The following is a 13,805-nucleotide window of genomic DNA, read 5'->3' as shown; positions in this document are numbered from 1 at the left end:
TCTCTGTGCTACTTCTTTTTTTTTAATATATTTTTATTGTAATTAATAAAAGGGTTACATGATATTTGCCAGATAGAAGGTGCATTAATTCACATACATTGATACCCTTTCACACGTCTTGGTACCCATTACCCTCCCCCCACCCTCCTCTGTGCTACTTCTTGTGTGGGAAGACATTTAAATTCAGAGCCTTCCACTTACTACTCGAGCCCTTTTTGAGATCAAACCATTCTTTACCTTTAGTCTTATTTGTCTTTAGGTATTTTTCAGGTAGAGTCTCCTGTTGCCCAGGGCTGGCCTCACTGAAATTCTTACCTGTAGCCCCAAGTAGGTAGGATCGTAGGCACATGCTTTTATGCTTATTGATTGATACAAAGTCTTCCTAACTTTTCCCCACATCTGGCCTCTTAAGATATCTAACTTCTGAGCAACTGGGATTATGTACCTCAGCCACTATAACCAGCCTACCTATGGTTCTTGAAAGATTACCAAACACCACTCAAACTTAGTTGTCACTTGTACCAGCACTCCAGAAGAGCGTGAACTCACATAAACCTCGCTGTAGGTATTCATGTTCTGTTCAACTTCATAATATTTATTCTTCTTTTCCCAGTGTGAAAATTGTGCCTGGTAGAGAAAACAGAAAATAGAGATGTGGGTCTCACTCTCTCTATTTTCAGTTTATATCATGCCATCTGTCCCATAGCCAGGAGGCTTAAGATTTACTTCTTGCTTCAGGCATAATTTAGAACCTTCTGAGATTTCTCTGAATCTGTACTCACCACAGCAGAATCTGTATTTCCCACTGTGGAAGAAAGTTGTACAAGGCAGTGCCCTGCACACAAAGCCCCACACAGGACAGGTCTGCAGATATATTCCTTTTTTCATGGGTTGTGATATAACACGTCAAGCACATTGCTTAGACATGTGACAACAGATAATTAAACAAGTTCATAGACAGTGTCTGAAATCTCAGCCCTGTCTTCTGCCCTCTCAACTACATTGCCTCTGTCAGTAACATTTTCTTTTCATATTCAGGTTGTAAAATGACATGCACATAGTAAGAAGCTCACTGTCTCACATTAGACTGGGGATCTTGAAGTCTACCCTATTATTTACCTGTCCTAAAATTCCTTTACATGCCTCTTTACCATTCTTTGAAGGGGAAAAAGGAAAAAAAACAAAATATCCTCTTCACCTTGTTCTCTTCACAGTTTATACCACACAAAAACTTTGTAATTGGTCTCTTTGTCTGCAGTTTCCCTTACACCATGACCCAAACCATAAACTACCTTGCTATTTTAGGACTTTGGCCTTGATCATAATTATGAGCTCTCTTGTTGCTTTATTGTTACTTGGCTTAAGAAATAAGATAGTCCTTTACATGGGGTCCTTTTCCTGACTTGCTTGCTTAAACATTCTTCATGTCACGCACTGTCCTAAGAATTTTGTTCCTTATTCACATCTGTGGATTGACTAATGAGCACTCAGTAATGCCCTCACATGTCTTCCTTATTTCTTCGTGTTTGTCTGGGTGTCTGGATATAGGTATATGGGTACACAAACCTGTGCATGCATACTTTTAAAAAGCATCAATCTGGAAAGTTCCCTTCTGATCCCTATTCTGTCTAATCTTGTTTCCTTAGTTGACCTTCCTCCAGGAAGCATTTTGTGATTACATTCAAATATTTTTCCTCTAGAAATAAGAATACTTATTTGTCCTCCCCAACATGTATAATTTTATGTCTTCCAATTTTATTATAAATCAATTATATTTAATTTTCCTAGGTCAAAAACTTAAATTCTTTCGGTTCCCATATATATAGCTTAGATTAGCCCTTAGTGGACTGTAAATAAATACTGTTTTTATTCTCTAATTCATAACATATTAATGATCTACCCATTCCTTACCTCTGAGAAAGGAATATAAAAATATCTATCTAGTTAGTGTGATTCTTCAGGAATTGCTGTTTGCCTAGCCCCAACATCCTTTGGAAAGGCAGATGCCTGCAGCAAGTTGCATAGTTTTTCTTCATTTGAATATTGATTTCTATTAATGGAAGTTCTCTTCCTAAGCAGTCGTTCTATGACTGCTTGTCTTTAGGCCTGTATTTTTTGCTGGAACCAAATTTACCAAAAGCCCTTCAGACTGGATATAAAGACTCTTATGGTGGCTGTAGAAGAACCTGAAATCAGATGAAGTTAATCATATGCTTAGAGACTGTCATTATAAGTCATGCTGGGTCGCTCTTCCTGATACTGCTTATATTGCTATATTGCTCTGTTCACCAGCTTTCCTACATGAACTGTGTGTGCGTGCGTGCGTGCGTGTGTGCATGCGTGTGTGTGTGTGTTTTACCAGGACATGAACTCAAGGCTTTAAACTCATTTGACTTGCTTGCTCATGGTTTGGTACTCTGACATGTGAGCCACAACTCCAGCACAGTTTGTTACTTGCTGTTTTGGAGATAGAGACTCACAGACTTTCTTCCCCAGGCTGGCCTTGAACCTCCAGATTTTAGCCTTCTGAATAGCAAAGGTCATGAGTATGAAGCACCAGAAACCCAACCAAGAACTTTTAGATTACATAGCATGTCATACACTATGCAAAAGGTATAGTGATTCACGTGTTGTGTACTATTCATCTGGGTTGACAATACAGAGTCATGCTAGCAGTACAAGGGAGAAACAAATGCTCAAGAACCTCAAAAACCAAACTGTCTACAAGTTTTCATTAGTTTCTTCCATAGCAAGGACACACTATTGTAGCATCTAGAGTCAAAACTGGGAATTATATTTACATTATCAACTACATAACTTAAGCAGATAACCAATCACTTGAATATGTAATGAAGTATTGGCAAACCATTGTGCTTGTTTCAAAACTCAATTTAAAAATAATAATAATTGCAAAAGCAATAGAAACCATATAATGAGTTAATTGCTTGAAAGGATAACAGTGCATTTTGTAGTCACTTCGTCATAAATAGAATTCATCTCAATAGTTTGGTTTTGTCATAAGAGAGAACAACTTGTAATTATACCCACTACCTGACATAAGACACTAAGGAGAGAAGGTAGGATGGCACCATCATTGAAGTTGAACATTAAAGTGGCTCAGAGTTCTAAGTTTTCCGCTACAATAGACAGTGGTGCTTATGTCCTAGAGTCCCCTCAGAGATTTATGCGGGCATTTCTCAGGTTGATCTGTTTTATGAGTTTATGAGTTCTGACACTGGCCAGAGCAGATTGGACTTGCCAACAATAGAAGTTGCAATTCAAATTGGAATAGCAGACTGACACTGTGGGAGTCGTCAACTCAAAGTGCTCAGGTTATCTGATGGCTGCATGTTATCAAAGGAGGCATTTTGTTATTTCTTTTTATACTTTATCACTTCCTAAAAAGATTAGAGATGACTTTCTTATAGTACATAATATAAAATGCAGTTGTTAATTCAAAAGAACAAAAGTTAATGTAGTCAAGAAATGAGATTAAAAAAGGAAAGAAAACATTCTGTTAAAATCTTCTAATCTTCTGAGTCTCATTGCTATATAAGCACGGAGGGGAACCTGGAGGGATATGTAGCCTTTGTGAGAAATAAGGCAAACATGCTGAACTTTTTAGGAGAGAATTTTTGCTAGAACATTGTCCTTTGAGTCATGGGAGTCTTTATATTCTTCAGCAGCATCAATGATACCTCTGTAGCCATTTTAGGAAGAAACTGTGCCAGCATTCTGATACTTCTCACATCTGCCATTATGAAAATGGAAGCCTTCATCTAGAATTAGGATAGGTTTCCATTAAACCATTTGTTCAGTTTAGGCAATTATGCCAGCTCTGTGATGGGACACAGAGCTGTATTTTATGATAGTTGCATCCAGCTTCAAATATCCAAGCTATATGTTGTTTATTAGATAAATAACAAAGTTCATCTTTTCCATCTTATGTGAAGTAGGTGGCTCTTCTTTCAAAACTTAGTGCAGACCATAGCTGCCTCCTTGCTCACTGTGGTATGATCCGTGACTGCCTGTCACCTAGCTGTTGCCATTGTTCTCAGCAGGCTTTTGGCTCAGTGACAAAGATGATACTCGGTGTCAATTTTGAAAATGGTATTTGTAAGAAGATAGGCTATAGAAGTGCTTTTAAGCAGAGCCAAAATTAAACTAAAAGCAAGATAGGCATCAGACAAGTATTTGAGTGCATGCTATGTGTTTGTTAATTACATGCTGGTTCTTGGATTTTAGGTACAGTGGTTGAAGAAAGCAATGGCTCTGATGAGATGGAGAATTCAGATGAAACAAAGATGTCAGAAGAGATACTGGCTTTGGTGGATGAGTTTCAACAGGCATGGCCTCTGGAAGGCCTCGGGGAAGGACTAGAAGTGAAGGGGCGGCGTCTAGACTTGCAGGGAATACGGGTGCTGAAGAAGGGTCCTCAGGACGGAGTAGCCAAAAGCTCTTGCTATGGGGATTGCAGAAGTGAAGACGATGAAGCAACAGAATGGGTAAGATTGTGCCAGTTCATTTCTTGGGGGATGGTAGCCAAGGTCTGGTACTCGTGACGTACAAGAGTAAAGTGGATGTTGGCTGTGCGACACTACTTAGCTCCATACTCTGGGACTGCCTTCGTATTAGAACTGTCTTCCAGGGAGTATCTCAGTGTGCCTCACAAGCTCTTGGGAGGTGAGAGGAACAGAATAGAAAAGCCACACTCAGATCCTGCAAACTTAAAGGAACTATGCTGAGAGATGTCTATTTTCAGTACTCTATACATGCTTTAAGACTGAGTGGTTTTGTTCATTTCCCTGACCAGTTTTTGTTTAGTCCTTGGAAACCTTAAACTTGGGTAGATGTGGCTCAGGAGTTAGAGGGGAGGTAGAGTAAGTGACAGATATGCTCATTGGTCTCATTTATCTGTAACATGTTTCTTTTCCCCAGATCACATTCCAAGTCAAACGTGTAAAGAAACCCAAAGGAGATCCTAAGAAAACTCCTGTGAAAAAGATAGAATCTAATCAAGCAGAAAATGGACATCGCTCCCAAGCAAACCTAGAGATCACTGGCCCAAAGGTGGCATCTCCTGAGCCACAAGGTAAACTTGAGTATTTAGGAAACTGCTTTCATATCTGCCTTTCTTATAAAGAATATGTGTGTATGACTGAGTAGTTCAGATACAAAGATAAAAAGCGGTCATCATTTATTGGTATGAAAATTTTATTTTGATATTTACTTGACATTTACCATTAAATATTTGGTTATATTTTTATCACATGAAGCTTAACTACCCTATGGATAGTTTTACATTACAATCCAATGTAATACATACAGGTGTTGGTTTAAAACAGATAGGTACAAGTACCAGTTCTGCTATTTTATCTTCCTGTTCCTTAATTTTCTTATCTATAAAATGAGACTGATCACTTCTTCTTTAGAAGGTAGAGAAGAGGTGATTAATCTCTTAATTCTAAGAATTATGAAGAATTATGAAACTTTTATATATTTGAAGGGTTTTAGACTTACTGAGAACTTTATAGCACAATAAATAACCATCTAGTGTAGTTTTTATATGTCAGACAAAAAAGTATTGGATAAATGTTTTGGGACTGCTTTGCAGAAAGGGGAACATAAATGTCAGGTTTGACATGTACTTTGAGGGGCTCTTGGAAGTCCTGAAACCTATCTTTGAGCTCCAGGAACCTAACTAACTATCTAGCTTTGGCAGAACTCAATAATGGTGATAGAATTCCTTTTTCTTTTTTCTTTTTTTTTTTTTTTTTTTTTTGGTGCCAGTAATGTGGCTTGAGTTCAGGGCCTCACACTCTGTCAGCTTTTGCACTCATAGCTCTCACTTATTTTTCCACACAACTAGTGCTCTACCATTTGAGCTATTGCCCCACTTCTGGCTTTTTGCAGATAAGAGCCCTCATGCATTTGTGTATCTTAGGGTGTCTTTGAACCATGATTCTCAGATATCAGCCTCTTGAGTAGCTGGACTTTAGGCATGCACCACCAGCACCACGCTATTAAACTAGATAATATTTACCATCTTTGAAAATTCAACTCATTAAAATTTGTCTCATTGTACTGATATAAGCACTTTCCAGAGGACTTGAAAACAAACACAAATAAGAAAATATGGAGTAGGATCATCTTAACCAGACCCCAGAATAAATTTCTAATAAATTCTAGGGATAGTGAAAAGTTTATTTTGTCATAATTGGAATTAAGAGCTTCAGTTATTCCTCTTATTATAGTAAGCTAGCATTTGCTAAGTTACAGAAGGAAAAACATTGTTGGCTGTATCTCTGTCAGTAAAAAAGTTATCCAGACTACAAAACATGAAAATGAACATTCTAGAGAGTCAAATATTAAGTATAATAAATAATGAAAGAAGAAAATTTACATGAAAATCAATGTGAAGCACTTTCTAAGGCAGGGATGAAAAATTGAAAGCAATAACAGACATTAGAAAGGCAGAAGACAAAGTTACTTTGTAGAATATTTGCATACATTTATAGAATGAATAATAAAAAAATACCTACAACACGAAAAATACATTGCTGCACTTGAATCATGTATGTGCATCCATTTCATCAAATACATATGTACAACATAGACACCCTCCTGAAAATTGAACCCCTTTGTAACTAAGCTGGTGACAAAGTATTTGAGCAGCCTTGTTTTCTTTTGTTCTGTCCATTGTATTTTGCAGTGCTAGGGTTTGAACCAAGGACTTTGCACATGCTACTTAAGCAATTTAACTGGACACGAACTGAGATCATAAAACTGCTCACTCTCATTCAAGATGCAAAAATGCAAAAGGGCTAGAAAGAGTCAGGATCCCAGTGTAAAAAACAAAAAACTAACATTCCATGCACTACCAACTAATTAAGTACAAACTTCTTAGTGTGGCATACAAGACCCTTTACAATCCCGCTTTTTTCTACCCTTCGTACTATCCTTTGAAGAAACTATGCTCTTATTTTACATTTGTGCCATTGCCTATGCTGTTCCTTCTGCCTGGAATTCCAAAATGCCCTTAATGCAGTGCTAAATTATCACTCAATCTTAAACTTGAAATTCAACTGCCATTTCTTCCTTGGTACCTTTAAACAGGATTAGTTGCTGTTTCCCCCATGGAGCTGTTTACTCTAGCGCCTCCCCTAACTTATCGTCTGTTGATGTCTATCTTCCTCACTAGACTTGAGAGCTCTAGAGCAGGCTGCCTTAATATTCTTATCTGTAACCTCAGTATTTTGCACAGTTCTGAGCCTCTTTAATAGTGCTCAATGTATACTTTAAAGATGAGCTTCTTCGAGGCAAATGAAAAATACTTTTTTTGGTGAAATGTCTGGTTTGTTACAGTGATTAATTCAACAAACTCTTCCAAAATTGTTCTGTTTTCTTAAAGTCTAAATCTAAACCCCTGCCTATACTTAACATGATTTCTATTGCTGGTAAATTCTGTCATTGTAAAGAGTGCTATTTTAAAACTAAAGTTTTCCCTTCTGTACACACCACTCTAATCCCATTAACAGCTCCCTTCTCAGCTAAGACATGGTCTTGCTCTTTTTTGGAAACTCCATCTAAGTTAAAGCACCTGAACCCAGAATTTAGTACCTGGGATAGACTAGTAATCAAAAATTTAAAAGCCCTAGATAGCTTTAAAAAGCATGGTGATTGGAAGAAGTGTATATATTGAGTCAAACAACCTGCTCTAAATCCCAGCTCTGCCACCTGCTAGTCAACAGATTTTCGACAAATGACTTAGAAACTCTAGTTTCTTCTTTTAGCCATGAGAATTAAAGCCTTCCTTATACAATTATGAACATAAAACACTTATTAGCACATGGCTTGAACACATAGAAAGTACTCATAAAATAAGTGGTAACCTTTCATTGTTTATTTCCCATTCTGATGTTTTCTTTACACCAGTGGCTATCTTCGAGGGTGATTTTTGCACCTCAGAGAACATTTGGAAATATCTAGAGACATTTGTGATCTGAGGGAGGATGTGCTACACCCAGTGGGTAGAATTTGGGAAACTCCCTTCAATGCCCAAACCAAGTCCTTACAACAAAGAGTTATGTAGCTCAGTGTCAGCAGTGCCAGGTCTTTAGAAACTCTGGTTTAGAAATACAAGTTTCTGTTAAGTTAGAGTTATCTTTACAAAGTCAGCATATAGAGGGGCCGGGAGTTTGGCCTAGTGGTAGAGTGCTTGCCTAGCATGCACAAAGACCTGGGTTCGATTCCTCGGTACCACATACATAGAAAAAATCCGGAAGTGGAGCTGAGGCTCAAGTGGTAGAGCTCTAGCCTTGAGAAAGTCCAAGGACAGTGCTCAGGCTCTGAGCTCAAGCCCAGGACTGGCAAAAACAAAAACAAAAACAAACAAAGTCAGCATATAGAAAAATAAAAATTAAGTTTTGTAAGAATGTTAGCATTTTAAAATGCCTTAACCTTAAATACAACAAAAGATTTTATTCATATTCCACCACTCTTCTTTGAGAATGAGGCTTTATCTAAAGATGACTTTTATTCCCATTGCTGTGAATGGCAACATTTTAATTACCTCTGGTTGTTGATGGTGGAAATTATAAAGACTAGAAGAATGGCTGGCACCATCAAATACACCCAAGCTGATGAAGTAATCATTGGAGCAAATGGCACCTTTGATTCTTTTCCTTTGTGCTTGTGTCCATTCATGATTTCCTTCCTTCCAGGAAAAAAACGTGACTACCAGAGTCTGGGATGGCCCAGCCCAGATGAGTGCCTCAAACTTCGCTGGGTAGAGCTAACTGCCATCGTGAGTACCTGGCTTGCAGTTTCTTCAAAAAACATTGAGTGAGTATCTTCATTGTTCCCACCTTCATGGCACTTGTGTGCCAGTGAGCCTACTGGCCTCCAATAACTTCAGGGCTACCTTTTCTCAGCAGTTGTCAGAAGAATCACCTTTCAGGAGCTCAAGTCAGCAGAGAACGACCACTTCCACCCATAGTTCACAGATGGGTTCACCCATCTCGATGCTTTACTCAAGAAGCAGTGAGTGTACTCTCTTAACAGGGCCTCCTCCACATTTTACAAGTTGTCAGAAGTACTGTGGGACTTAGTTTTAATTGACTTAGTTTTGTTTCTATGGAGACGTGTCTAACCTCTCATTTCATTGACATCCCAGAGCCAATCCAGATTTACCAACACTTGCCAAGGTACTGCTGAGCTAGGAGACCTATGTGATAATAGCTTTCTCTCCATGGAATACTCAGTCTCTTGCTAGCTTTCTTTCTTCCCTGTTGATGTTGAAGTTCCCCAGGATTTACTACTAAGCCTTCTTCTTACAAACATCTCCAAGCTCAGTCATCATCCATGTATTGACAACTCCCAATTTTGGATATTTAGACCAGACCATTCTTCGAAGCTCATTATCCCATTCTCTACTAGACCTGCATCTCTCTCAAGCATCCCAAACTCAAGAAAACTAAATACACAGTTGTCTTACTATCCATCTAAAAAAGATGATTCTTTTTCTTTTTTCTATTTCATAGTCTTAGTAAGTTTCTCTGGTAGTTCTCAGGAAATAAACCTGGTTATTATTAATAGTCCTTCCTCTTTGTCCCTCAAACCCAGTCTGCTAAAATTCATATCACTCTTATGTCTGTGTACTTTTCCAGACTACCTTATTCCTCTGCATTACCATTGCTGCTTCCTAAAAGCACCATCTCTACCTCGATTCATGGCATAATCTTCTAAGCTGGGCCTTTTGTTCTGTTCACTTTTGCCTCTACTTGGTACCCTTGCTCCAGGATACTGAGAGTTCTTAAAATGGAAGTCGAACCATTCTGAAAACAGCCTACGGACTTCCCATGACTTTAGTAGCCCAAAGCCTCAGACTCTGCTTCATGCCTATCTTGCCATCCTGCCTCTGGTGATGGTCCCACTGCTTTTCTTACCTATCTCATTCATACTCATCCTTCTGGTCTCTTCTTCAGTCTCATTAACTTGAGGAAGCCATCACTAACAAATACCCTCCTCATAGTGCAGCAGTAATGCATACCCACCTAGTGAGAATGTGTGTGTTGTATATATGTGCCTATGCATATGTATTAATATATTCATATATACATTATAGCACCAGTATCCTATAGAAAATATGCATAACTAAATAGTAATTAATAAATAGATATTTGCCTAATTAAGTTAAATTTGGGCTTGTTTTTACATTTAGTGATAATGGAGATTGAACTTGAACTAAGGGCCTCTCACTTGTAAGGCAGTTGTCCTACTAATCAAGCCACATTTCCAGTGCCTTTCTTCTCTGGCTATTTTCAAGATAAAGTCTTGTTTTATGCACAGGCTGTCCAGGACTGCAATCCTCCTACATACAACTACAGAAGTGGAAGGCACATAACACCGTGTCAGCTAATGTGCTTCCTCTGTAGCTGGGATGACAGGTTTGCACCACTGCACCTAAACCACTGTTTGAGATGCTGTCTAGTAGACGTTCATGTCCAGGCCAATCTTGAACCACAATCTTTCAAGGAGCTAGGATTATAGGCTTGAGCCATTATGCTCAGCCCAATTAAACTTTAAAAAGAAATAAAATAAACTTTTTTCTTATTTAAATTTTAAAATAAATTTGAAAGGCTGGGAGCTTGGCTTAAGTGGTGGAGCACATGGCTGTCAAGTACAAGGACCTCAGTTCAAACCTCTGTACTGTCTAAATAAATAAATAATTTGGTAGCGGTGCCAACTTGCCTTGTCAATACTGTCAGTACATGTAGTATAGTCAATACCAGTTAGCCTATTTATAGTAAGAAATGACCACTTGAGTACATGGAGGAAAATACTTGCATCTTACACATACTACTTTGCACAACTGTACAGTGTTTAAACTGTTTAAAATGTACTGTCTAAGTGGTAACCTTTAGATGGATTTCTCTGTTGAGACAAGTGTGCTTCTGTGCAAAAAGGAAAGCAGAAGTTGGAACCAGTAGTAGTAGGTAGTAGCAATATCTGTACCATGAAAGAAATACTAGAAGAGGGGCCAGGAGTGCTTCCTAGTGGCGGAGTGCTTGCCTGGCATTCACAAAGCCCTGGGTTCCCTTCCTCTGGACCACATACACAGAAAAAGCTGGAAATGGTGCTGTGGCTCAAGTGGTAGAGGGCTAGCCTTGAGAAAGCCCAAGGAAAGGAAAGAAAAAAAGAAATACTTTGTTTCAGAACCTTCCGAGTGACATCAGTTCTGATGAGCTAATTGTTGGTGCTGTTTTCTCTCTCCCCTTTCCAGCATCACAGAACACATTGACTTTGCTACCCCCATACAGCAGCCAGCCATGGAGCCGCTGTGCAATGGCAATCTCCCCACAAGCATGCACACTCTGGACCACTTGCATGGGGTGTCCAACCGCGCCAGTCTGCACTACATGGGTGAGAGTCAGCTGACAGAGGTGAGTGTGTAGCCTTGCTCTCCTGGTGGGTCTTACAGCCTCACAACTTCAACTGGAGGCAAAAAGGACAAGTAATTGGGCTTTTTTCTTTTCTTTGGGTTTTTTTTTTTTTTTTTTTTGCTATTTTTTGTTTGGCTCTTACTTAGATAACTTAAAGAAAAAACTAATTTCTTTCAGGTCCTCAAAGACTGAGCTTTTACCACTTTTATTCATCAAAGTGGATAGTATTCTTTCTTGTCTTCAGAGACATTTGGAAGTTAATTTTCCTGATTTGTGTGTGTGTGTCTGTGTATGCGTGTCTGTGTATCTGTGTGTTGCCATGGTGTTTGAACTTAGGGCTTCATGCTTGCTAGGCAAGCATTCTGCTACTTAAGTTCCTTATCCCCCAAGTCTTTTTGCTTTAGTTAATTTTTCAGACAGGGTCTTTCATTTTTGCCTGTGATCTCCTTACCTATGACCTTCCATGTAGCTGAGATTTCAGGCCCTTACAACCCCCTCTAGTCTTATTTTGTGAAGATGGGGTCTCACTGCATTTTTACATGAGCTAATCTCAAACAACAGTTCTCCTAAGCAATGAAACTGGAACTAAAGACATGTACCAACATGCCTGACTTTCTGTTAGCATTCTTAAGCCAGGGTCACAGAGCAAAACCAGCAAATGCCTAGCAAAAAATATACCTGAAAGAATATTTGGAAAGCATGCCTTACATGTCTGTACTAGAAAATGAGTTAAATAATTTTGATGCAAATACAAGATAATATATAATGGTACTACTAGGAAATATATGGTAAACATTTATCGGCATGAATAAATCTTCAGAATATTGTTATAATGTTCAGAATATAGTATAGGTTACAGTATATTTGTAGTCCTATATTTTGTAAAAGAAATAATATATGAATACATAGAAAAAAGTATCTGAAAAAGTAAAGGTATTCACAGTGCCTATGTTTGAGTGGTAGGAATACAAGTTGTTTCTTTTATTTCCTGAAGTTGCTATAGTGAAGTTGCTTTATAACATGTCTGTAACGGGGCCGAGAGTTTGGCCTAGTGGTTAAAGTGCTTGCCTAGCATGCATGAAGACCCAGGTTCGATTCCTTGGTACCATATACATAGAAAAAAGCTGGAAGTGGCTCAAGTGGTAGAGCTCTAGCCTTGAGAAAGTCCAAGGACAGTGCTCAGGCCCTGAGCCCAAGCCCAGGACTGGCAAAAAAAAAAAAAAAAAAAAAAAAAAACATGTCTGTAACGTTTACTATAAAACAGAGAACTGACGGGATGACAAGTCAGCCTGAAAGCTGTCTTTCTCAAGCATGTTACCCATAAGAGTAGATCCTGGATCCCAGAGAAGCAGTGTGCTCTTGGGCCCCAGTGCCCAGCATCACAGCATCACCAAGATCCTGTCTCATCCACTATCTCCTTCTCTTCCAGGTATTGCAGAATCTTGGCAAAGACCAATATCCACAACAGTCACTTGAACAAATTGGAACCCGAATTGCAAAAGTTTTAGAAAAGGTAAATCACCCACAGGCAAGATGTAAACCATTACCCACTTTCTGACTCCCTCCATTATTTGTCTCTAGTGACTCTTACCTCTTCTGTTCATCAAAGGCAGAATGTAATCGACCCTATTCAGAGTGTTTTAGGTTTAATTTGACTACCTTATGATTAAGTGTGTCTCCACTTTATTACTATATAATATTGAAGAAGTTATATACAGTGATTAAGAGAAGCAGCTCAACTTTCAGTATGAGTATGACAGTAAGATAGCAATTTCCTACTTTTTTTCTGAGTGTCACACATGGCAAAACCATCAGCAAAACACATTTATAGTGAAACTAGGACACATGTATCCTCCCTACACTCAAAAAAAAAGACTAAGTGTTGCCAAAAAGTGTTTAAGATCAACCATATACAATGAGCTAAGCACTACAGAAACTTTTTTACAAATAGCCTAGCCAGGAAAATTCTGAGTAACAAAAACAAAGCAGACACAGCATTGATACACACAATAAAAAAACATAGGAAAGAGCAGCAAAACTTATTAAAAAATAGCAGAGGGGCCAGGAATTTGGCCTAGTAGTAAAGTGCTTGCCTAGGATGCACAAAGACCGGGGTTTGATTCCTCGGTACTACATACATAGAAAAGGCTGGAAGTGGTGCTGTGGCTCAAGTTGTAGGGCTCTAGCCTTGAGAAAGCCCAGGCCTAGAGTTCAAGCCCCAGGACTGGGGGAAAAAAATCTTGTGGGACAAGTTATAGTTCAGGCTAGACATTTTACTACCACATTTACAATAACCTTTATGAATAAAAATTACAAAGCAAAAATACGAAGTTACAGAAGAGGTTGGTTAAAAAATGTAAA

The 13,805-nt window shown here is 38.6% G+C and overlaps 1 protein-coding gene across 1 annotated transcript in view; it reads left to right on the top strand.

The window, feature by feature from the left end:
• Positions 1-13,805, top strand: part of Ttc17 (tetratricopeptide repeat domain 17) — an 80,126-nt gene that overhangs the window by 53,399 nt on the left and 12,922 nt on the right. Inside the window, exons 18-22 of the mRNA XM_090347866.1 lie at positions 4,246-4,505; positions 4,939-5,092; positions 8,724-8,844; positions 11,285-11,444; positions 12,874-12,957. Coding sequence (XP_090203992.1) covers positions 4,246-4,505; positions 4,939-5,092; positions 8,724-8,844; positions 11,285-11,444; positions 12,874-12,957 — 779 coding nt within the window. The remainder of the gene's footprint in view (positions 1-4,245; positions 4,506-4,938; positions 5,093-8,723; positions 8,845-11,284; positions 11,445-12,873; positions 12,958-13,805) is intronic.

Source organism: Megascapheus bottae, chromosome 16 (genome assembly GCF_031878675.1).
Source record: "Megascapheus bottae isolate mThoBot1 chromosome 16, mThoBot2.hap1, whole genome shotgun sequence".
NCBI classification, from domain to species: Eukaryota; Metazoa; Chordata; class Mammalia; order Rodentia; family Geomyidae; genus Megascapheus; species Megascapheus bottae.
Note: the sequence above shows the minus strand (reverse complement) of the source record. Positions and strands in the feature narration are given on the sequence as shown.